Source organism: Lagenorhynchus albirostris, chromosome 12 (assembly GCF_949774975.1).
Source record: "Lagenorhynchus albirostris chromosome 12, mLagAlb1.1, whole genome shotgun sequence".
NCBI lineage: Eukaryota > Metazoa > Chordata > Mammalia > Artiodactyla > Delphinidae > Lagenorhynchus > Lagenorhynchus albirostris.
The window spans coordinates 49,364,316-49,389,404 of NC_083106.1; the positions used below are offsets into that span (position 1 = coordinate 49,364,316).

Below are 25,089 nucleotides of genomic sequence, written 5' to 3' on the forward strand. Positions count from 1 at the left end.
AGAACTGTTTGTGGAGAGGGGGAGAATTGATGTCCTGGCCTCACAGCTTGAGTCGGCCCCAGTGCTTCTTTAGCGCTTCCAGTTGCTACCAGAGCACCAGAAATGATCTCAGCAAAGCAAGGGACATCACTGCATCACACGGGCCCCCCAGCAGTCTGGAGGTCTTTGGGCTGCTTTGGAACCAACTTCTGAATCCTTGTACTCTGGACAAATCTGGCTGAAAGCATTACAGAAATTCTTTTTTTTTTTTTTATTAGTCATAGACCACTACAGGATGACCTTTTACATTCATTCAGCTCATGCAGAATGAAGTCTTTGGAGAATGACTTTTCTCCCCAGGAGGAATGGTTTACAGGCCAGCAGCACATGTAGAGCTTAGAGAGTATAAGCGTCCTTCCTGAATAGACAGTATATAGAAAGGAGAGAAATGTCTCCATTTCAAGTTTCTGCTTGAGCTGTGAACCACTCACTTTAAAACTCTTTTACTTGGGTGCCAACATTTTATCTGCCGTTGAAAAATTGAGCCTTTCATATTTAGCCTCTGCATTTTGGAAAGAGCTCTTCCACACACTCAAGATTTAACAACCCATCATGGTAGAGCTATATTATAACTTTAAATTGGGGATTTTACCCATTTTATGGGTAAGGAAATGGAAACTTAAGTTTATCTTATCTCCTATTCCTCCTCCCATCCTTTAAAAGTTAGGCAGAGAATATGTCTCTTGATTTGAATTTATTATTCAATAGGAAATTTCACTTTAAAATTATGATTTGTTCATTCATTCTTTGGTGCTTTCATTAAATAAGTGTTTGTTGAGGGGCTGCTGTGAGCCCAGGAGGACGTGGAGGGAATAAGGTTTTCAGGTCCCTGCTCTCCTGCACCAGCAATGTGAGGGCCAGGGCTACCCAGAGAGTGACAGACAGAAGGGGAACCTGTATCCCACCCTCAGCCTGAAGACAGTGTCTCAGTTATAGGAAAAGGAGCTTTCCTTTGCACACCTGGACCATGATGTTATGACAGGAAGGGACTCAGAGGACATTCAGGTAACAATACCTTGGACACTCAAGTTTCCTGGTCAGGAACAGGAAGAACCACCACATGATGTAACTGGACCCTAGATCAGTGCTATTAACATATGGGGAGGGTAGGATGGGGGTGGGGCCGCCAGAAAGAGAGGTGGTTAGGGGAAGAACTACAAGCAAGACCAAGGGGAGAGTGAACTCCTGCCAACAGCTGGCAACCCTTCCACCTAGTAGCCTACCTCCTCAACAATCAGCTAATTCATGCGTTTCCAAATTTATTTTATCCTCAGAAGCCTTTCAGCAAATGAAATCTTACTCAGTGACCCAAGATATCCAACAGACCAAGGCCAAGCGTGGTGACAAGGAGGGGGCTGCCTACAGGCCATGTAGTTGGGCCCCTCCACTCAAAAAGCCCCAAGGTGCCTCTGAGGAACCCAGGGCTCCTGGGACCATGTTAAAGGTCCTGAGCTAATCCATCACCTTCACTTGGGAGTCTTCGAGACTGAAGTCTAAGAGGTCATAGAACTGGTGGCATAGCTGGGACAGGAAACCTAGAGTCCTAAGTCACAGGCAGTATAAATTCCAGGGCTGCCTATTGTCTATGAATATTGAAATACTCTTAAATGGAACCAATCATAAAATAAAACCAATTAAAATAAATAATAATTTAAAAGCAAACTTACCTTGTTAATATATTCCTGTTAAGAGAAGTCTTCTCTTCCTAAGTGTTTTACAGGATGGGAGAAGAAACAGGAAACAGGATAAAGAACAAGGCAGGGGAGGGCAGAATTGTCAGGGAAAGATGGTAATCCATCAGAAACAGGGCCAAAAGAGAGTAAACAGAGGACCAAAGGGCCTTTTGGCAGGCTTCTTGGTCTTGGCACTACTTGGTCTATATCCAGCTTTGCAAATGCTCCCTCTGGGTGAGGCATTGAATCCCGCTGTGGAGTTTAGTTGGCACATCTAACATACTTCATTTCCCACTAGTTGGCCTGAAATGGATTTGTGACTCAGTTTTAGCCAGTGAGACACAAGAAAAATCTACTAGAAGTCTTCTGAAAAAGATTTCCCTCCTTGATAAAAAGACAAAGCCCCTTAAGGAGAAAGCTTTTTTGCTCCTGTCTTCATCTTACAAGGATGAGGGAGACATTTTGCTGATATACCCAGGATGGCAGAGCTGGGTGCCTGCACCAGCATGAACTGCCTCCTTCTCGACCTGTTTGGAAAGATTAATACACTTTCTAATTTAAGTCATGACTAGTTACTTCTAGCAGGTGCACCCTAACTGGCACAGAGGGGTATTGGCTCAAAGGTGGGAGATCAGATAAAGCTTCTGAAAGAGTGGTTTGGAAGTTGAAATCTGAAGGATAAATAGGAGTTAATCAGATGATGAAGCAGAGAGTGGGAGCACAGGGAAGTTTTCCACCAGAGGGGCCAGTTTGCATGAAGGTACTGAGGAGAGAGCATGGTGCATCTGACAAAATAAAAGGAGTTGAGGGTAGAGATATTGGCAGGATTCAGGTTGTGAAGATCTGGTTAAGGCACCCAGACTCTATTCTCAGGGCATTTGGAAGTCATTGAAGAGTTATAGGAGGGAAGTGACATAATCGGGTTTGCATTTTAAAATACTATCCTGGTGAGTGGACATGAAGGAGGCAAAGGGAATACAGGGAGTCCTTTGGAGGTTATGATCTTGGCCCAGCATTAGGAGATGACAGTGATTTGGACTGGTGGAGGGGAGTGCTGAGGGAGGATGGAGAAAACTTGAAAGATATTAAAATAATAGGATAGTAGAACTTGGTGTCTGATTGTGGGGTATGATAGACAGAAATCAAAGATGGGTGTCCAGATTTTTTTTGCCTGGGTAACTGGGCACGTGGTGGTTAACTGACAGGGAATAAGGAAGGAGGAGCACCTTTAGGGGCAGTAAAATGAGCTCAGTTTGGGACACGGTATCTCTGAGATGGAACAAGGCAGTTGAACATATGAATCTGATAGGATTGAGATTTGGACTAGACATATAAATTTTGGAGTCATCGCATAAAGCCATCCAAGTTATAAAATTAGCTGGGTTTGCCCATGGAGAGGGCGAGGAGTGGAGCAATATCATTGATAAGAGTATGAGGGAGCTCCGGGGCCTGACTGTTAGGTTGGAACCTGTGTTTCTTTTCTCTCTCGGCAAGTGACTTTTAGGCATATCATTTAACCTTTTTGAGTTTTGGTATTCTTATCTATAAAATGAGAATTATGAAAGTACCTACCTCATAGGATTATTGTGAGAATTAAAGAAATTAATAGTTAATAAAGCCTCTGAACAGATCTCAATCATAGACATTATTAATTAATAATGATCTATTAATAGTGTTCAGGGCCAACTTATTGATTAGACACAGAAGGCACAGTGCTTAGGGCCCACAAAATGTTTTAATTTCTTTTAAAATCAGAAAGAAAAAGAATATTTAGGTTGAATAAAATGCTATAATTTATGATATTAATATATTTTTCTTTATATTAACACAGTTGTAAACTATAACTCTTCATGTTTTTTAATGGAGAAATGGGTCCACAAAGACAAAAGTGGCTAGAGTCATGGAAGTCAAAATGCAGCCCTGGCAGTGGTGGAAGTGGGACAGAACCCAAAAAGCAACATTTTCAGGATTGGCAGAGGGAGGGGACTTGACACAGAAGTCTGAGAAGGCATGGCCCACGATGTCAGAGGAAAACTGGAGAGAGTTGTGCTTTAGAAGCTAAGGGCAGAGAGGCTTCAAGAAGGACACACTGTGTCAAATGCTGCTAAGGATTCAGGTTGGAAGGGGACTGAAAAGTATCCAGGAGATTTAGTGACAAGGACCACGGTGCTCTCAGTGAGAGCAGTCTTGATGAGATGAGGGAGAAGACAGATCACAGTTTCTAAGGAGTGGATGGAAGGTAAGGAAATGGAAATGGCTGGTGCAGAGACTTTGGCTCTGAAAAGGGGACTCTTTAAACGGGGGCACTGGCTAGCTTACCCCACGTCCAGACAAGTCTCTGTCTAGTTCCAGAATCATGCAGAATTGTTTCAAGTTATGATACTAGGGGGACTGCTGGCTCTTGGTACCTTAGAGCTTCAGGGAGGCAAGTCCGGAGAAGGGAGTGCTTGCTTAGGAGTCCATGGGCTAGCGGAGTGATGCAGACAGGAGCCAGGCTGAAGACGTTCACCTGGGGCCTCTGTCATACCCTGCCAATTCCAGCCCGAAATGTGTGAGACTCACAAGGAAAAGCAGCCAGTTGGAGTTCAAATTGGTTTCAACGGACCGCCCCCCATGAAGTTTGTTCTAGTGTTAAAATTAAAAGAAATAGATATACCACTGATCATGGGACTTGCTGTGAAAGAACATACTTTGGAGGGGCTCTCATGGGCTACCCCTGCTTCACTGCTGCTCCCGTGCGGCATAAGCACAGTCCCAGGACCCTGGGAGAGGCTATGGGATGGATGAAGCTATCTAGTCCATCTCCCAGATAGAAAGGTCCTTCAGTACAATGCAGCACTGGTCAAGTACGTAGACCGTTCACCAAGAATACCTGTGTATTTTTGTCCAGTGTGGCCTGCCATCCTGGGGGACGCTCCATGATCATATGATAGTTACTCAGAAGGACATCTTCCACTAGCAGCTGCTTGTCCGCCAGCTCTCCATGAGCCACCTTGAGGTCACGGTCACTCAGCCTACAGAGGCATAGCTAAAAACGAAAAGGAACAAAATGAAACTAAAACATCCGTTTTGAACACGTCTATGTATCCTTTACACGTGGTTTTGAGGGAGAAAATTAGGAGTAGTTGTGTTTACAAGCCCCGTGCTCTCAACTATTAAAAAAAAATCCATAAAAATCAGAGCAACATATCTAGCTCAAAGTCCCCCTTGAACATATCAGACTTTCGGCTCTGTGTGGAAGTCCAAGTTTCCTAAACCTTATGGTGGTGTCCGTATGTGGTGTATGTATAGTGTGATACATGTATGCACAGGGAAAATACTGGAAAAAAACCAAAATGACTGTGACCGTCCCCTAGTGGGGGACTATGATTAATTTTTTTTTAAGCCATTCTTACTATTTCACTTTTTAAAAAAAATCTTTTTACTTATGGAAACTTTTGAGCACATACAAAAGCAAACAGAATAGCTCCCATCACCCGGCCCTAGGAACCACCAACCTATGGCCAGTCCTGCCCCATCTTCATCACTCCCCACCTCCATATTATTTTGAAGCAAATGTGCCATTGACTTTAATGTTGTTAATAATACTTTTTTAATATTTTCTATTTAAAAAAATGAAAACACAATAATACTTGCTTAAATAATCAGGGGGAAACATATAATTGAAAGAAATTCTCCCTTTGAGTCCTGCTTAAAGAGTTCTCTTCCTACTACTGTGGGTTGGTCAGTAGTCACACGTCTCTGAACTGCCAGCCTAGGAGTTACTCTAAGAGTTCCCGAGAGCGACCAGAAATGGATGACCACTCCCTCAGATCATTATTAGCCATGAGTATTTCAGCTGTTTCAAGTCTGATGCCAGCTGAAACCACGATTTTCTTCTGTCATAAGAAAACATGACTCACCTTGCAGCACTGGGTTTACAGTTTCATAACCAAACACCTTGCTTATCTCATAACTTATTCACCGCTGACTAGAGTATGAAGGATCAGACCTATGGACCCAATGACACCTGCTTTGCAGTCTGCATTCGGCTCTCTCTGTGACAAGTGGGAAGACCTATCCTACCTGCATCTTATATTCTAGGGTATCTGGGCTGCTACTTGTAACTGGAAATGGTCCTCCATCTTCCAGAAATACTCTCCAAGGGAACAGCACAAATGCCTAAAAGAACTAAATAATAAATATAATAATGCTGCATAATAATGTCCATAAGAAATAGACACTTGTATATGAACAAGATGTCTGTGTCTGCACACCAAAACGCTGGGGGATGATTTCTCTATTACATAGAAATAGTTCTGATGGATAGTCCCAGATGATGCACAGGAGAGAGTAATAATCTTATTTTTTAAACTGATTTTTCAGACAGTGACTAAAGGGTACTTAAGATTTCAGTGTAAATAGTCAACACCAGTATTTCGAAGTCCCAGAATAGTATAAAACCAATAGTACATATTTATAATCAAAAAAAGTAAACTTACTCAAATTTTTTCAATATTACAAACCTTAAATATTTGTCCCTTATCTCCATTGTGCTCCAGTTCTAGGCATCAACTCAAAACCAATGCCACAACGTTACACATGGGCCTCTGTCTTCTCCACATCACTGTCCAATAGCCAAGGCATCCCCTACTCCCTGGGGCATGACATGCAGTCCCGGATATAGTGGGCCTGTCCACCTGACCCCATTCTACACTTCCAGACTCGGTACTGGCTTCAGACAATTCCCAGAGTTGGAGTTGATTCAGGTAGCAGGGAGCCAGGACACCTGCATCCACCTAACCCCAGGCAACACTCAAAGGCCGCAGGAGCAGGCTCAACGGTCACGGTCCAACCCTGTCTTCGGGTCTAGATGAGGGTCAAGGATTGGGCCAAGAGTCACTGTCTTGTAGCTATGGAAGGTAGAAATGTGAGACTTACATGGGGTTGATGCTGGCATTGCTTGGCTTAGCTTTGTAACATAAAAACATTAAGTTGGAGGTTTTGGAGTCAAAAGATCTGGGCTTGTGAGGTGGTTTTAAAGATATGCCCACAGGGACTTCCCTGGGGGTCCAGTGGTTAAGACTTTGAGCTTCCACTGCAGGGAGCACGGGTTCGATCTCTGGCTGGGGAACTAAGTTCTCACTGTGAGGCCAAAAAAAAAAAAAAGATATGTCCACAAATTCTTTTTTTTTAAAAAAGATTTTTTTTGATGTGGACCATTTCTAAGTCTTTATTGAATTTGTTATAATATTGCTTCTGTTTTATGTTTTGTTTGTTTGGCCACGAGGCATGTGGGATCTTGGCTCCCTGACCAGGGATCAAACCCACGCTCCCTGCATTGGAAGGCGAAGTCTTAATCAGTGGACGGCCAGGGAAGTCCTGGTCCACAAATTCTTTGATTCTCTTCCCATTAAGAGGTGCAGCACCTTGACCACAGCCTCATGAGAGATCCTGAACAAGAACTACCCAGCTAAGCTGCTCCCAGACTCCTGAGCCTCAGAAACTATATGAGATAATTAATGTTTATTGTGTCAATCTGCTAAATTTGGGGGTAATTTGCTCTGAAGCCATAGATAACTAATACAGTTTGTGATCTAGTGTTGCCATGACTATACAGCAGTCTGATCTCTGGCCTTCTAGAACCTCAAACTCTTTAGTTGTAGCAGGTGGGTAATATAGTTAGTGCCTAGGAGCAATAATAGTTGCCAGGATTACATTCGATAATGCATGTTGTTACCGGGCTGTTCACAACTCAGCTGCTGACCTAATTTACGTATCGTAATTGCTATCATTATTATTTATTACATGGAAGAGATCAGGTGTTGGTTTTGCTACCAGCTGTGAGCAGATAAGCTGTTGTCCCAATTAGCCTGTTGAGCGGTTTAGAGGGAGAGCACCTGACTGGGAATAACAGCGGGCCATGGGGGCCTAGCCCACTCTACCACGTGAGTGAAGGCTAAAGGGCATTCCAGCACAATGCACGTTTGATTGGTATAAAAATAGCTCTCAACACACCTGGAGGCTCTGTGGATCCAGCAGCTGTGGCAAGCTGAGCTGGGAAGCAAACATACTCTTCATGAGACAGTTGCTCAGTGGCGGCAACCCATGCTACATGTCATCTGTGACAGACTGGTAGGCAGGAGCATTTCCAGCTGCCAAAAATGTTCTTCTACTAAAACAGGAAGGGAATCTCATTAACAGCAGTTACTCAAGTTTCTAAAGCTCAAAACTCTCTTCAAGGTTACTGGAGCAAGATAACAATTTGAGATATCAACAGGTTTCTTCCTCAGCAACATCATCCCTCACTCCCTTTTCTTTACACACTGCCCTTCACTCTCGCAATTCACAGCCCTCAAGGGAAAGGTAGCTATCCTCTAGACTAGCACGGTCTAGCTGCAGAACTTTCTGCAGGGCGGAAATGTTCCATATTTGACTGTCCAATATGGTAGCCACTAGCCACATATAGCTGTTGAGCACTTGAAATGTGGCTACCATGACTGAGGAACTGAATTTTAAGTCTTATATCACAAAAATCAATATTAATTTAAACTTTTAAATTAAAATAGCCACATGTGGCTACTGTACTGGACAGCTCAGCTGTAGCTCTAGAACAAAGACATCAGTTGTTGAATTTATTTTAAGACCAGTAGCTGAGACAGCAATTCCTGATATGTAAAACCAAATTTTAAGTTAAATAATAAGAGCCTGGGGTTTGAGAGAGAAAGCTTCTTGTTTTGTTTTGAACAAAACTTGGCTTTGCATATCAAGAACCAAAAATCCTGAAGACTAGAGCATGGAATTTATACCATAAGTCACAGAGAAGGAAGTATGCTTGATAAATTACAATCATTTTCTTGCCCCAAAGGAAATGAGTTTAGCGAGCAAGGAAAGACTGTCTCTAGAGCTTAGATCTTGTGGATGCCCAAGAAAAGATGATGAAACAGGATCAGTTTCGGGGGGATCCAAAAGATCCCCAGGACAGAAGGGATCTTTTGCCTAAATCCTCCATGGGCTTTGCCAAGTCATGCATAAAGCAGATATCAAAAAGGAGATTAGTGGGCTTCCCTGGTGGCGCAGTGGTTGAGAGTCCGCCTGCCGATGCAGCGGACACGGGTTCGTGCCCCGGTCCAGGAAGATCCCACATGCCGCGGAGCAGCTAGGCCCGTGAGCCATGGCCGCTGAGCCTGCGCGTCGGAGACTGTGCTCCGCAACGGGAGAGGCCACAGCAGTGAGAGGCCCGTGTACCGCAAAAAAAAAAAAACAAAGAAAAAGGAGATTAGCAATGACTGAGGGAGATGTTAGCACTGATGGAAATGAGGCAGCCTCCCAGAGATGAGCAGATAGTCAAGTGTTGTGGAAAGACCTGAGGAGTGCCTAAGACCCCACAAGGGGGTGTCCAAGTGGGGTGCTGAGCAGCAGGCCAATCAGAAGAGATCTGGGATTGGACAGAGATGGGTGAGGTAGCCACTCCTCTTCAACTGCTGGGATGATTTATAAGCACCCCCAGGAATTTTGATCACCTCTGAGAAGGATAAAGGAGGAGAAGGGTGTGGCGTAAGGCTTAAGTTAAGGTCCAGTATTAGTGCTGCCTTGACATCTGGTAAAATTGGGAGGGCTTTGAATGACCTAACTATAAGTTCCCCTGCCTACTCTGCTCCCACGGGTAAGGTCCCCTAGTCAAACAAACTTCCTTATCAAAAGGACCAAGTACAATCCCTGCTTATCCCCAAGTAGTGGTTTCAGTTCCCTGCCAGACCACAAAATTATTCAAATGAACCAATCACATCCTCCTATGGGAGCCAGGAAGCACTATATCCTCTTGATACTACAAAGCCTGCCTCTCAAGCCCCTAGTTGTTCACTCTGGTCACAAGTACAAATCCTCTGTGGCCCTGCATGGCATGCTATGTTCTATTCCCCTCAGCTGTGAGTACATGTGATGAGTAAACTGCTGTTGATCCCATCTGTCCAGTATTTAGTGTCATGTGTTTGGCCATCCCCATAACCTTAGGGCGGATCCCTCCCTCACCAACAGGGTAAAGAGGAGGCAATTAAAACAAAGGTAAAAGGGGATAATCTTGAATTAATTGATTTTATATCTCAAACTGACCACTTTAAACTGTAAATGTGGCTGAATGACATGGAATTGAAAAGTTTAATCTTTTTGTCAGCAGAAGTAGGGGCTTATGAACTTAAGTTCAATGACAGATAAAGGTAACTCTATTATTTGCATATCAAACCACTGTACTAGTGCAAAAATCGTACCACCCTTTTCACGTTTTTGTGAGAATTAACAAAAGATAGTTGCATACAGTTATATACTGAGACACTGAATAAAAACTTTGACTTATCCTGATAGGTCAAGGATGGCGCTTGGAGTTGCTCAATGGATATATAAACATTTTCTCCTGTTTCTCATATAATTCACATGCTTTCTCATGATTCTCAATGAGCCCTGCCAAGAGGCCCATGATTCATTCAACACCCATGTGACAGTGATGTATCAAGCATCTACTATGTACTGGGTACTGTGTCAGGAACTGTCTGAGATACAAAGATGGGTCCCCCATGGGTCTGACTTTCTAGCCCAGTAGGGCCCAGTGAGGCAGAGCTCATTATCCAGCCACTTCTGACCTTCCTCTAAACTCCCAAGGCACTTTCTATATATATACCTCCCTTATAGGTTGTATATATCTTCTTAAAATAATGGTACTGCAGACAAAAAAATGTCGCCTGCCATTCCACTAAACAAAGAATGTTGCCTGCCACCAAGTCATCAGCCGATACAGCTGCCCCCCAACGGTGCACCCTGAGGGGAATTCAGGATAGAGAAAAACAGGATACTGGCCCTAGATAGGTAAGATGCATATCTAAGAAATAATTTTAATGAGTCCAGACTCTTGCATCTTCCCATATGTAGAAAATCACTAAAATCATTAACTTGTGATGTCTGTTTTTTGTGATTAGCAGTAGTCCTTTGATGTTCAACCACATGGGTTCTTTGCTCTTTTTGCTGTTTTGCTGTAAAAACTCCTCTGTATCCTGGCTCCTCCCTTACCTCTTCAGAGCAGATCCTCAGAGCTATCTGAGAGACTGTCTCCCGGGCTATAGTCCTCAGTAAGGTTCCCGGAGTAAAACATTTGCAACTTTTAGGCTGTGCATTTTTCTTTAGCCAACAGTACCAAAAAGCAGAGTATTCTAATGGAAACATTTATTTTCAGCCTAAATCAAGAGCACAGAAGCCCAATATCCCACAAACCTCTTCCTGGTTGACTCCTTCCATGTCATTCCTATGCTTTTCTCCCACCAATCCACAAAATTATTTTCTCTCTCTCAGCCTCTGGGTCCAGCTTTGTTCGTACCTTACTGTTGACTGTATTGCTTATATTTTAAAATTTCTTTTTTGTTTATTATGATGTTTTAACATCTTTAAAAAACCTTGCTGGCTGGGGAGAGACTGCCCTTCCCTGCATAGCCAATTCTTAGAGATAGCTAAGGGCCCAGCATGCCTTTGATATGCAAACTAACCAATCTAAGCCATACGTCCTCTGACCCTTGCAACCCAGGAGGCAATATTTCTCTCCTTTAATCATCCCAGGGCTAGTTAACAGGCAACTAGAGACCTCTCCTACAGCCCAAAGCCTGCTGGAATTATTCAAAGTAGCCGATCTTAAGCTGTTCCTCTGCCCTGCCTTGCCTTTCCAGGTCATGGCCTAAGCACTCTCCTTGCTCCCGACCTGTGGCCCTGTATGACATGGCATGATGGATGTTTCTAGGAACTGAGTATAATAATTTTGTTTTCCTGAGTCTCTCCTGTGTCTCCTCTTGTGGCTGCACCAGACTGATTTTCACATAAGAGAACATAGAACATTGACTTGCTCTCTTATCTTGGTAAGTTTGTGCCGAACTTTTAACTACTAAGTGCCACAAACAACCACAATTTTTGGCAGAGGTTTAGAGCCCCAAACACGTACTAGGTCTATTAATTTATAGATGCTTGGAGACTATTAAAAAATATCAATACAGTTCAGATGTAAATATGACTGCTACTCTAAGCTAGAGAACCACAGCACATGATACACTCTCTAGAGAGACGAGAGTCAGATTCTAGGCACCACCGTTGATCAAATCATTGGTTAACCTTTTCTTCACGTTCCTAATTCTTCAGTCTAGATCACTGTCCTTGATAGGTCCCATCTCTCCTTTATCAATAGTACTACTTATTAGGGAGCTGTACAATGTAATGCTATGTATAGAAAGGGGTCTCAGAATGATACTTAACATTTTTAGCACTATATCCTCTTTTATTTCCTTCCTCTCCATGTACCCCATATTTTGAAAGATTTTTCTACCAAATTAAGCATTCTCCTGTTTTTAACTCAAAGCCACATAAACACCTAGCCTAAGCTCTGAGCTGCAGGAAGAGATGAAGAAACATGATATAAAGGAAAGAACAGGGCACTGGAGTCAGAAAAACCCTGTGAATGTAAGGTCTGCTACAACAAGCTTGTGACCCTGGGGCAAGTTATGCAACGTCTCTCTCTATTTCTTCATCTGTAAAGATGGTGATATGATTGCTATTCCACGGAGTTGGCACATGGCGGGAACTCAACCAAAGCAAGTTCCCTCTCCTCCTTATCTCATTCGTTCTTATGATTCCAGTTTAAAAAAGAAAGAAATGTGACATTTTCTTTACCTGCAAAACTTTTGGGCAAACGTGTCTTTTTCATCATGTCTTTAGAAATACTGAAAACAGCTCACTGTGACAACTCATTCAGACCCTCAGTTGGTAAACCTGGCCTGAGCCTTCTGCTGGGGTAGGTCTGACCAGCGCAGCTTGCCAGCAGCACTCAAGATACAGGGAAACTCATAGGAATGAAAGGTCAGCTTGTTGCTTGTGCCAGTGCTGTACCTGCCAACTGCTAGCCCCTAATAAAGTCATGTCTCCCCAGCAGTCCACTAAAATACAAGGATAGATGTATCACGTTCTCCAAACTGTTTTGCCACACTCCAGCCGCCTTACTGTCAATAAGTGGTCAAGGGTTTCCTAGAATACCAGTCATGTTGTGTGTGACAGAGTCAGGCATAATGCGATCCCAGGCAAGCTGGCTGTAGCCACAGGGAGCAGGGAATTCATGGGACACATGCTAGGGTTTTTCCTGGATGCAAGGATATGAAAAAGAAAATGAAACCCAAAAAACGCCTGCAAAGTGGCCGGAGGAGGCCAGGCAAAAGTTGTGGCTCTTCACTTCTCAGGCGCTGGAGACCAGGAGCACATGGGGCCTTCTCTGTGTCGCCCAGACATCCCCAGATAACCCTGAAGCACACTTTAATATCCGTGTGTTCAGAGACCCTCCAACTAGGTGAGCATAAAGATAAACTGAAAAATGAAGAGAAAACCAACACAAATTCGAGGACTAAGAAATTGGTGCTGCTTCTTGAGAGATTGCTTGATGAACTCTTAAATCAGGCTTATTGCAGAAAGTTAAGGTACCTTTGGTTTATTTCCTTAAATTCCTCCTTTTTACCGTATTCACTCTGAACATCAATAATACACTCAGATCAGTGGCACTCTGCATGCCATATGTTTTATTCTGTCCTATAGAATTCCTTTGAGGGACTTTTTTTTTTTTTTTTCTGGTTTCCCTCCATTCTTGAATTACAAACGAATTCAATCCTTTAAATCAGGGAGGGAGTGGCAAACTCTTTCTTAAAGGGTCAGATAGTAAATATTTTCAGCTTTGTGAATCATATAATCTCTGTTGCAACTATTCAACTCTGTGGTTCTAGTGTGAAAGCAGTCAGAGAGTATCTATAAATGAATACGCCTGGCTGTGTTCCAAAAAAACCTTCATTTCTGGACACAGAAACTTGAATTCCACATATGTGTCACAAAATACTACTCTTGAGTTTTTCCCTCAACCATTTAAACACATAAAAACCATCCTTAGGGCTTCCCTGGTGGCGCAGTGGTTGAGAGTCTGCCTGCTAATGCAGGGGACACGGGTTCAAGCCCTGGTCTGGGAGGATCCCACATGCCGCGGAGCAACTAGGCCCGTGAGCCACAACTACTGAGCCTGCGCGTCTGGAGGCTGTGCTCCGCAACAAGAGAGGACGCAATAGTGAGAGGCCCACGCACCGCGATGAAGAGTGGCCCCCGCTTGCCACAACTAGAGAAAGCCATCGCACAGAAACGAAGACCCAATACAGCAAAAATAAAATAAATTAATTAAAAAAAGAAAAAAAACCCCAAACATCCTTAGCCCACAGGCCTTACAAAATCAGGCAGGGGCCTATGGCAGTAGTTTGCTGATCTGTAACTTAAACAGATGAGATTGATTAGAACCAATTTTACTACTGAAGCATTTACCTTTGGCGCAAATGATTAATTCACCTGAAATTAAAAATAAACTCAATCCTCAGGCATTTCTTGCTCTGGCTAATAAATAACTCTTATAGGTTGGTGGACATGCCCAGAGGGGAATGACAGGCCCTGGGCAATGTGATTCTGATGCCATCAGAGGACAGCACCAATTTCTATCAGGTCCTTGGCAGAGGACAGGTCGACAGGAGCAGAGTGAAACTTTTGTGCCTAGAAACATTAAACTTTCTTGCAATCTGAGCTGGTCTATGCCACAGAGAAGCAGAGGCCAGATATGAGGGGACTCTACGGGGCCACTGTCCTGTTGTCCTTGAGCTACATGCTTCTTCTCCTCCCCTGGTCTATGGAAGTATGCTGTTCTCATTCCAGGTAACAGTTCCTTCTTTTCAAACTCAGGAGAAGTCTTCAGTTTACATAAGCAAAATGTTCTCTGGGGTAAACAGTCATATTTACTCAGTTGGTGAGCTCTGGGAAGGGCGAGGGAACTTCTCCAAGCTTCCTGTCTCTTTTGGTTATCTAAGGACTTCTCCTTGCTTGCAGGTTCAGCACTAAGTAAAATCCTCAAGCAGAAAGACATTTATCTTTCAGCTTCTCCTTTCCTCCTGCCTCTTGCCTTCTCTTTGGAGTCTCCCTTTCCATCAATCCTGCTGCTGTCTGGCATCCATCCTAGCTCTCAGGCTTTGGAGTCAAATGCACATAGGTTCTAATTCTGGTCTGCTACTCACTGGCTGTGTGATTCCAAACACAGACACACCCCAAAGACCTCTGAAGAAAAAAGGCTGGAGGAAATGCTATGAATGAAGGACTCCTGGTTCCTTCTGAGGTCCTCTGAAAAATATACTGAATATACTGAAACCAGTCATAGGACACAGTGCCCTCCATTCCTGCAGACTGAGAGCACCAGGGCAGAGAAAGCCCCATAAAGCAGTTCCTGGGGGAAGCAGAGGGGCTCCCCTGGGAGAACAGGAGCAAGCTGAACTACATGGAGCTGGAATCCAAGAACTTCTGGGGTATAGTCCTATTTCTTCATCCTATGTAAATTCCTTGCAAATTCGGACTTGAGAGATTTCAGAGCCCAGAGGGCTAATGAATGGCCATCATGACAATTAGTCAAAACCTTTATATCCTACGTGCTTGACAAAGCTACAGCTCCCAAAGCTGTTTGTCAATCAAAAGAAAACAAATTAGCCTGATTTTTTGTCCTGCTGAATTTGCATTCTAAATGCAGAGTCCCATGATGCTCAGAGTAAGAAAAAGCAGAGCAGAAAGAGAAAATATGGTTCAGTACAAGCCCCACATTTCTATTCTCTATGGACACTCATGCTAATGGTGGGAAGTGATTATAATCCACAGATAAAAGCACTGCCCTCCCAGGTCCCCCTCATTGACTAAATACTCACACTGGGAATTTATCAAATGAAGTTAATTAATTTTGACAATTTAAGAATAAGCAGAGACCCTCAGGCCTGACCTCTTCTCTTCCCATACACAGCTTATTATTTATACTGGAAACATTGTGACTCTTAATACAAGCTAATTTTTTCATCAGTCATGATTAATTAACCAAATAAACATTCTTTTTGAATGCAGAGTATTTAATACCTACAAGGCCAGAGGTAAATTAACTTATTTATAAATTTAACTCAGGTGGTGATTTCCATTGGTTTCAGATGTGCAGTGAAAAATTCTGTGTTTTTGAAAGGTAATTAAGGGCTGAAAAAATAAAACTCTTAGGAAAAATCATCTTCAGAAGTATAAAAAATGTGATTCCCAATAAAACAGCCTGTTATGCAAACTAACTATATTGAAATCACATTTAATAAAATCAAGAATATTATTATCCAACAAAAACACAGTTCACCTGGACAGCCTCCGCAGCGGAACGTGTTTGGTAGCAGCAGTGTTCTGGATCAGGTTGTGCCCCCGACTATTTAAAGCTCATTATCTAATAGTGCCAAGAGTGGCCTCCCTCCATGATCACTCAGAAACACCTGCCCCACAGAATTTATTGGACAGGATTAGCACTCCAGCCCTTACCGGATGAGGTACCTCACTGCAGCATCAAACTGCAGAAACATAACCTCCCTTTGAAGGAGGAGGACCTGGGACACCACAGTGGGGTCTTGGGGTCTCTGGAGGCTGTCAATCATTTTCTACAGCTCTTGAAGCTCAGACCCTAGAAGATGGACGACATTTTACTCACTGTGAAACACAGGCTACCCTAGCTACCCTGTGAACCATTTCACCTCCAAAGCTAACTTTTTACCTAAATTGACTTCTCTTTGTTTGTGAGTATACTAATTATATGTTTTGCAAGATCAGCAAAGCCTTATGTTCTAGAACCCAAGGTCTGATTTATCTTTCCTTCCTTCCTTCCTCCCTCAGGAATGTAATAACTTGCTTTGCTTTTCAGCAGAATAAGAACATACTGTTGAAAGAAAGTTTCAGTGTTTATAAGGCTACAGACTCTAAATAGATTGAAAAAGAGAAATTACAAGGAATGGGAAAGTATAGGCCTCAGTAAGTCTATTAGGGGCTTGAAATTACTATAAACCAGCACTCATTTCTCATAGCCATGCCATTCAAATCAGCCCTGTCACTGGCTCATCCTGTCAATGGCTCATAGATTAAAGAAGACTCAGGACCATCCAAGGCAAGCAAAAATATGTATACATATATGTATACATGTATACAGACACATACATAGATCCTTCTAGGAGATTCTCATCATTTCAGGACTAGATGTGGGAGATCCTAAATTGGCTTATTTCTTGGACCCTTACTGCAAAAGATTTATATGTGTTTTGGATGGAAATTTAAGTTAGAGGGCTTTTGGGGCACTCAATACTGGTTTGAGGAACCTGGCCTGGGTCTAGATGGCTGTACTAGCATCTCTATTATTGGCTCAGGAAATGAGCTGCTTAGAATGGGAGAGCACAGCAAGAAAATGACAAGCCCTTAGGGAGCACTGATGGGGCAGGTGGGTGGGCCCCATTTCCAGGGCTACCAGAATGTCAGCTGATCTGAAGTGCTCATCAGCTCCCTGTGGGCACAGTGATAGTTTTCTACTTGAGAGGACATCCCTGCTATGGGAAGAGAAGGATTGGGAAATTGATCACCATCCCTGATTGTAGCCCATGGCAGAAGTGAGATGGGAGATCCACGAAGCATTTCCGGAGTTACTCTATGTCAACCTGTCATCCAGACTTGAGCAGCCTTGTACCCTATCTGGCCCGGTACTGGATCTCTTCCTACATTTCTGGCATGGAAGGCAGGGGAACTGAGGGAGCAGGGAGGCTGTCCCTGAGAGCCTGATCAGGGCAGAGCCAGGTCTGAGAATGGTTGCTAATATGTACTTGCAATATATGCTCTTGGCTTTAGGAAAAGATGAGCAGTCCAGATTTTATATCCATTTGATGTTTTACACACCACAGAAAAATGTTTTTTGGGTATTTTCCCAGCCACAAAAGAATTGGGGCCAATCATTAGAGTTTTTATGAATCCTCTATAAATCTGATGGTCATATTGGGCTGAAAAGAAACTTCCACCAGAAGAGGAGTCACAGATCAAATTGTACAAGAACTTTAAGAATGTTGCACTGGATGGGAGAAGTGATGGTCAGTGAGCCTTATTTATTCAAGGTCTAACGTGGCTGGTCTACAAGCAATACACTCTGTCAGGCTATGCAGCAACCAGGGGGAAAGGTTTATCATCGCCTGCAATGACAATGAAAAAAGAATACGAAGTTGTACATACCCTGTGATTAAAGCTCTGTAAAATGTATTTTGGGCAAGGGCTAGAAGGAACTAAGGATAAATAAAAATATTTCACTTGTTACAATGGTTGGATTACGGGTGATTTTTCTCTTTTCATTATCTCCATTACTGTTTATATAATGCTGTGTGTGCACTTTTACACGATCACTTCCCAGCAAAATTGTTCTGTGCTGACAGGTGGCATTATCATTAAAGTACAGGTGTGGAGGAGGGGCTACCTTTTCTTTGTTACGCACTGGTAACAGTCCTCATTTGGGTCTCCCTTTCTTGTGGGCTCACACGGCTCAGTGGGAGCAGAGATGGCAGGCACAGGCAGGGAAGGCAGCCTGTCTGTGAGGAGGCAGCAGATGGTTGCCGTGTGGTCATAGGGGTGGTGGGAGGAGACCCTCCGCCGGGAAACAAATGAGCCTCTTCTTGTGCCTTTCCCCAGGAGGGTTCCCTTTGGGAAATCAGACAGAGAGAGCAGAATCACAGTGGCCCTGCTTCCATGTGAATACTCAAAGCCAGTACATTTTGTTCATGAAACCCTGAGTTCAGTGTGTAGTGTCTGGGTTTAATTGGCCTCCTAATCCTTTACAAGAAAATCATAATGTAAACTCCTACATTCTGATTCCACCCTCCGCTTCACACTGACTCCAAAGGGAGTTGCTGGCTTTCAGGGAAGGAGAAAATTTGGCAGGGTCCACAGAACTAGCCCACAGTATCTCATAGCTGCTTCCTCAGTCAAGTGGGAGGACCACAGCTGAAATTCGAAGTGTCTCTTTAAAAGATATTTTAAAGCACATAAGTCTTCAAAAGTCACTTTAACTCCAAACAGCTCTGAAATGGCTAAAAGGAGTTGGGTGGGTCTATGAACAGACCCGTCTCCTCTTTTCACCTTAGTTTTCCTTGTCTCCTCTGGGAAGCAGGCCAGGAACTGAGCAGCCTATCCTTTTAAAAAAGATGATTATCTTAGAATGGAATTTTTTTTAGTTCAGTTTGCTCTTTATCTATTTTCAGCGAAGCAGAGTATGTAAAACTTTGCACATTCTCCCTGGAGCACAAATGTTTTTACTGGCAACATGACAAGGTGTGTCTCTCTAATTGTACACCTTGGAAAGCCTGGACCCCAATTATTTCAATGGTTTCCGGTTCATAAGCATTTAAGCAGTAAAAAACCAATTTCCTTCATCCTCAATTCTAGGTCCTCAACAATTTGGCCTCATTTACCACTATCCCTCAGTGTTGCACTGGTGGGTTCATCATTCTCTCTGGACTGGCCATGTGTAGTCCTGCCTGTTATCTTTGCCAGTATCCTTTTCTTGTCCCCCTTTAGGACAAGCCCTCCTATTTTTCTCCATTGATTCAAGTGAGGACAAGTCCCCCCAGATCACCCTCCCTGCGGGCTCTTCCCTCCCAGTTGCTACAGAACTTCCTATGCAGTGACTTCTTTTGGAAACATGGCTCTGGCCCTACCTTGGCTTCTATCTCATCTTCTCAAGGGCAGGGATAGCATTCTTCCTTGCCCATCCTCCTTTCTCCTGTCCCTCATCTACAGTCCAGCCCCACACCCTCCCAACATCCAGCTCCACTGCAGAGCATCTTAGTTTATTTTCTGAGTTAACCCCTTACGACAGTCCCCAGATTAGCAAAAGGAAAGGAGCTAAGAGTGCTTTGGAACTTCTGTAATCTCTTGATGCTTATATTGAAGACTTGCTAGTAGGCCTGCAACAATTCTGTGCTTTCTGCTGAGGTAGCACCAACCCCTTCCCTTCTTCATGCTGCCTCTCCTCAGATATAGGATCAATCTTCCTCGTGGAACAAGTCAGAATCTCCCACAACATTTCCTTGATGCACCACCCAGAGAGGAATAGGTTCAGATTATATCATGTTTGTTTTAAGACCACTAAGTTTAGATAGGCATGTTACCTCATTTCTTTGGCTCTTCTCACACTTTAAAATCCTTGTCTACTATGTTATAATATACTGCTGTTAATTGATGAATATTTACATGACTAATGACATAATTAGGATGGGAGTCAAATTATTTAAATAGTAAGACCAGTTTCACTGCTTCTGATAAACCCAGCTTACTAAGCATTTCAGTGTCTTTAATTTACCTCATGCATTTATCTGAGAACTTGTGCTGAGTGAGAGTTCACGGATTAGCACTGGGCAGATAAAACAAAAGCCTCAACTATTCTTACTAACAGGACTACCGGGTCATTGTTAGCTAACTGAGGGCTGTCTGCAAGCTTCTTGACAGTGAATGCTTGGCCTTGACCTTGCCACATTAGTTCATGAAGCCCAGAAGGGGAAAGGGAATGAAAGCAAAGCTAATATTTAATGGGGACTTGTACATCCTTCTAGAATTTTTACAGATTTTAATCCACAGAACATCTCCCTGAGACAGGTGTTGTCACCCCTGTTTTATAGATGACAAACATAGAGCTAGGGAGTAAAGTGCCCAGCTTTTAGTAAACCAAGTGACAGAGGCAGGGTAAAAACCCAGGCCCCCCAAATTCTGACTTGGCATACTTCATGGTTTAACCTGTAAATGTGGAATCAATCCGTTTGGAGGCAGTATATAATGGGACTTTCCCTTTGCCCTTCTGTCATTTATGAGGAAATATTTTAGTCCTGTCTTTCCAGGTATTAAGAGCTTCATAGTAATTAACTAGATGGGGGAAATCCTTTCACAATGTATATGTATATCAAATATAAAGTTGTTCACTTCAAATATATGACAATTTTATTCTTCAATTAGGCCTCAATAAAGCTGAAAAAAAAAAAGAGCTTCATGGAATTTCAACTGAATATTGAAGGCAATTTTAATCACCTTTAATCACTTACCAATACCCTTAGTTCCTCCCCAGTCGCCTCTCAGAGGGTTAGGACTTAGAGGAAATTCAAAATTTGGACGATTTCCAAGTTTAGCCAAACTGAAGACGTAGGCCGCAATGTCATGGAGATGGGCTATCAGCTGTAGAGTTAGCTTTAAGGCTCTAAAAGCTACCTGTGGGTAAAATCAATACAAGGAAATAATTTTCAAGAAGCTTCTAAAGGGATATAAAAATATATGAGCATCGATTAGGAATAATATATTTAAACAAGAATATTTAGCTAAACATTTTCACAGTATAATACAGGATAATAGTTACAGGATAATATCTGAAAAAAAGAACAAGCCTTTTCATGAACTCAGGTTATATATGTCTTTGGACAAGGTAACTCTGGCTGGGGAATTAAAGCAAAGTGTTTCTCTTTGTTTAAAGACATTGGAGGCCAAAAACACATCAAAATGTGTTTGTATGACTAACTATCAATGAATTACAAGGGTCACAAATAAATTCCTAGCAGTGACTCATATTCAGACAACACTGCCCTGAGGGAATACCTGTAAGCAAAACATAACTACTTATCAACACAATTTAAACACATGATTGAAAAACAAACAATGTATCATAAATATCAACATTCAGTGAAGGAAAAGAGAAAAATTATGATTTAACTGCAGAAGGAAGTAGTTTTATATATTTTTAAAAACCCTAAAAATTCTTCCATGAATGAATGAAATAAAGGGTAGTTCTATTTCTAATTTTTTGAGGAATCTCCATACTGTTTTCCATAGTGGCTGCACCAATTGACATTCCTACCAAAGGTGCACAAGTGTCCCCTTTTCTCCACACCCTCACCAAGACTTGTTTTCTCTTGTCTTTTTTTATAATAGCCATCCTAACAGGTGTGAGGTGGTATCTCATCATGGTTTTGATTTGCATTTCCCCGATGATTAGTGATACTGAGCACCTGTTCATTTATGTATTGGTCATTGGTATATCCTTTGGAAAAATGTCTGTTCACGTCCTTTGACCATTTTAAAATCGGATTATTGGTTTAAAATTTTTTTCTTTGTTTCGTTTTTGCTTTTGCTATTGAGTTATATGAGTTCCTTACATATTTTAGGTATTATCCCCTTATCAGATATATAGTTTGCAAATATTTTCTTGCATTATGTAGGTTGCCTTCTCCTTTTGTTGAGTTTTTTCTTTACTAGCAGAGACCTTTTAGTTTGATGTTATCCCACTTGTTTATTTTTGCTTTTGTTGCCTGTGCTTTTGTTGTTGTATCCAAAAAATCATTGCCAAGACTGGTGTCAAAGAGCTTTTTCCCTGTTTTCCTCTCTGATTTTACGGTTTCCAGTCTTACAGATAAGTATTTAATCCACCTGAAGTTAATTTTTGTGATTGGTATAAGATAGGGATTCAGTTTCATTCTGTTGCATGTAAAATTACCATATGATCCAGCAATCCCACTTCTGAGTATATATCCAAAGGAGATAAAATCAGTATATCAAGGAGATTATTCATACTTCCATGTAGCATTACTCACAATAGCCAAGATATGGAAACAACCTAAGTGTCCAGTAGATGGATAAAGAAAACGTCACACACACGCATGCAAACACACAGGAATATTATTTAGACATAAAAAAGAAGAAAACCTTGCCATTTACAACAACATGGGTAAACTTGGATGACATTATGCTAAGTGAAATAAGCCAGACAGAGAAAGACATACACTGTATGATCTCATTCATATGTGGAATCTAATCAAAATGAAAAGGTCAAACTTATAGAAAGGTGGTTGGTTGCCAGGGGATGGGGGAGATGGGCTGATGTTGGTCAAAAGGTACAAACTTTATTTATAAGATAAATAAGTTCTGAGGATCTAATGTACAGCATGGTGACTATAGTTAATAACACTGTATTTTATACTTGAAATTTGTTAAGAGAGTTAGACAAGCATTCTCACCTCCAAAAAAAAGGTAACTATGTGAGGTGATAAATGTATTAATTAGCTTAACTGTGGTAATCATTTCACGATGTATATGTATATCAAATCATCATGCTGTACACTTTAAATATATACAATTTTATTTGTTAATTACACCTCAATAAACCTGGGGGGAAGAAAGAAAGGGTAAGAAACCTAAATTGCTAAACAGGTTTTCACTTACAAAGAAAAATCAGAATGTCCCCAAATTGCCATTTTCAACATTGCATTTTATTTAACTAATACTTGAATGCTTTATGTATTTCTATATCTACTCTTTTTTAATGGTCACCCTCCATCAGTAAATGAGGTACTTAGAGGAACCCCTCAAAAAACAGGAACCAGCTAATGACTGCGATTAAGTGCGATCTCAACCTCTCCTTAGTTTCAGCGCATCAGGGTGGGATTTTCTTGGCGTTGTGGAGGAAATTAAGGATCAATAAGGAATGTCGGAAGCTCCAATTAGTGTTCAGTAATGACCATGGAGAAACAGAACTATGAAATAATGAGGCACAAGGGAAAATATAATAAAGCAGGCAAAAACATGAGGAGCTGTGAGATTTCAGTTATTAGATGTTCCTGAAAAAAAAAAACAGGAGATATTCTCTGAAATTGATATGTTTAACTGTGGGACATAAAAAAGCCAATTTTCATTCTGGCACACAAAAAAATACAAACCTTTTCAGGCAGAGTTTTGAACATAATCAGCACTTCAGAAGGATGGGGTATGAACCATAAATTGAGGAAGACTTTCCCGTCAGCAGGCAGCAAACATCGCGGCCAGGGCTGAAAACTCCTGCGGCATGAGAAGAAAACTCCGGGAGTACAGCATTTCTCTTTCTAAAAGGGGCGTCTGGCATGAACTTATACCACCGCCCTCCGGCCACAGCCCCAGAGCCCACGTTGTGGTGACACACACACCCAGCGTCTAAGCCCAAGGGCAGCAGCCCTCCTTTTCAGGCTGCTCACAAGTGGCCACAGTTATAAATAACTCAACAGGAGAAGAGCAGTTGGGCTGGTTTTAGCTTCAGCTGTTATCGGGAGGAAGGAGTGGGCACAGGGGGAGGGAAAGGTGTAATAAGAAAGGAAGCGGAGGGCATAAATTAAGTGCCAGCACCATACCTCGGGTGACATTTTCTCACTTAATTCTTACGACAACCTTGGGATGTTCCTATGTCGTTCCTGTTTCACAGATGAGAAAACTGAGGCCCTACCAGGCTATGTAGATCTTTCCTATCCAGCTCCTAAGAGATGAAGTTGAGATTTAAGCGCAGGTCCATCTAGTTCTAGAATCCAGGCTCTGGAGACCAGCCTCTATTTTCCTTCTCTCCCCACCACGTTTCCTGCCAGGTTCTCTAGACTCTGGCCCACTTTTCCTTCTTTCTCCTTTCTTCCTCCTTCAAATACTTGATCATTTCTTAGGCAGCAGTATTGCTATCTCTTCGTTACTGGTTTACATACAAATACATAATTCATGTATGTCTGGTGTAAGGATTCACACAAGCCCAGGTACCCACTACCTGGCCTGGGAAACAGAATGTCTCCAGCTCCTCTGAAGCCCTTCCACAGCTCCAGAGTCCCAACTTGCTCCACCTTGGCTGGCAGTGCCTCAGGGCACCTCGGTCAAAAAAGGCAAGAACTGAACTCCTCACCCCTACCCGCACCCCGATCCCAGGCTTCCTCCTGTGTTAAAAGAAACACAACCCCCAAGTCCTCAAAACCAGAAACCAGGGAGTCATTTTTAGATGCTTCCTTCTTTATCCCTCAGGTCCTATTGATCCCATTGCTCTCTTGTACCCAGTTTCCATTCCCACTCCATTGTCTATAGCAAGGACTCTCAACGGGAGGGTCTCACCTTCTAGGGAGCCTTTTGGAAATCATAGGGGCATTTTTTGATTGTCATTATTTCTGGGTCCTTAGGAGAGACTCAGATGACCCTTTCCATTTCTTAAAGTAAAATGTAATTCATTTTAACTGAGGGCTGAATGTTTTCGATATCAAACATTCTGAATACGAAACTTTTTAAATTACTAAAACTCTACTTGGAGTAGTCTCAAGTCTCAGGGTTTTAATCAGGTAATTTGAAGCTCAGGAACAAAGTATGGTGGTGTTAGTTTGGAGAACTTCTCTTATTTCAGCAACCACAAAGTCAGACTATCCTGTCCTGGAGTACGTCAAAACCAGCTTAAGCTCATCTTATCTCTATTATTTGTTTGAAGGTGCCCCAAGGAACCACTGACTATCAACAATAAAAAGTCATAAGGCCCGTGTCCGAGCACACAGGTCTGTGGGCCATGGGGCGTGCAGCAGGGTGGCTGAACTCAGTCTTGGCCTCTGAGAAGCACATGTGTTCCTGGAGCCACAGGGCCCTCTACCAAATGTTATCCTTTCCTTCTCATCCATTATTTCCTGCCATTTCTACCCCT

General features: G+C 42.4%; 1 protein-coding gene across 1 annotated transcript; it reads right to left on the reverse strand.

Moving 5' to 3' along the window:
- Positions 1-5,768: 5,768 nt before the first annotated feature.
- Positions 5,769-23,799, reverse strand: LOC132530279 (coiled-coil domain-containing protein 162-like). The gene is given in 6 exon segments (XM_060167368.1): positions 5,769-5,873; positions 7,710-7,863; positions 16,113-16,251; positions 20,684-20,846; positions 23,342-23,459; positions 23,786-23,799. Coding segments are annotated over 5 exon segments (585 nt in total). The 5' UTR covers positions 23,366-23,459; positions 23,786-23,799.
- Positions 23,800-25,089: the final 1,290 nt, after the last annotated feature.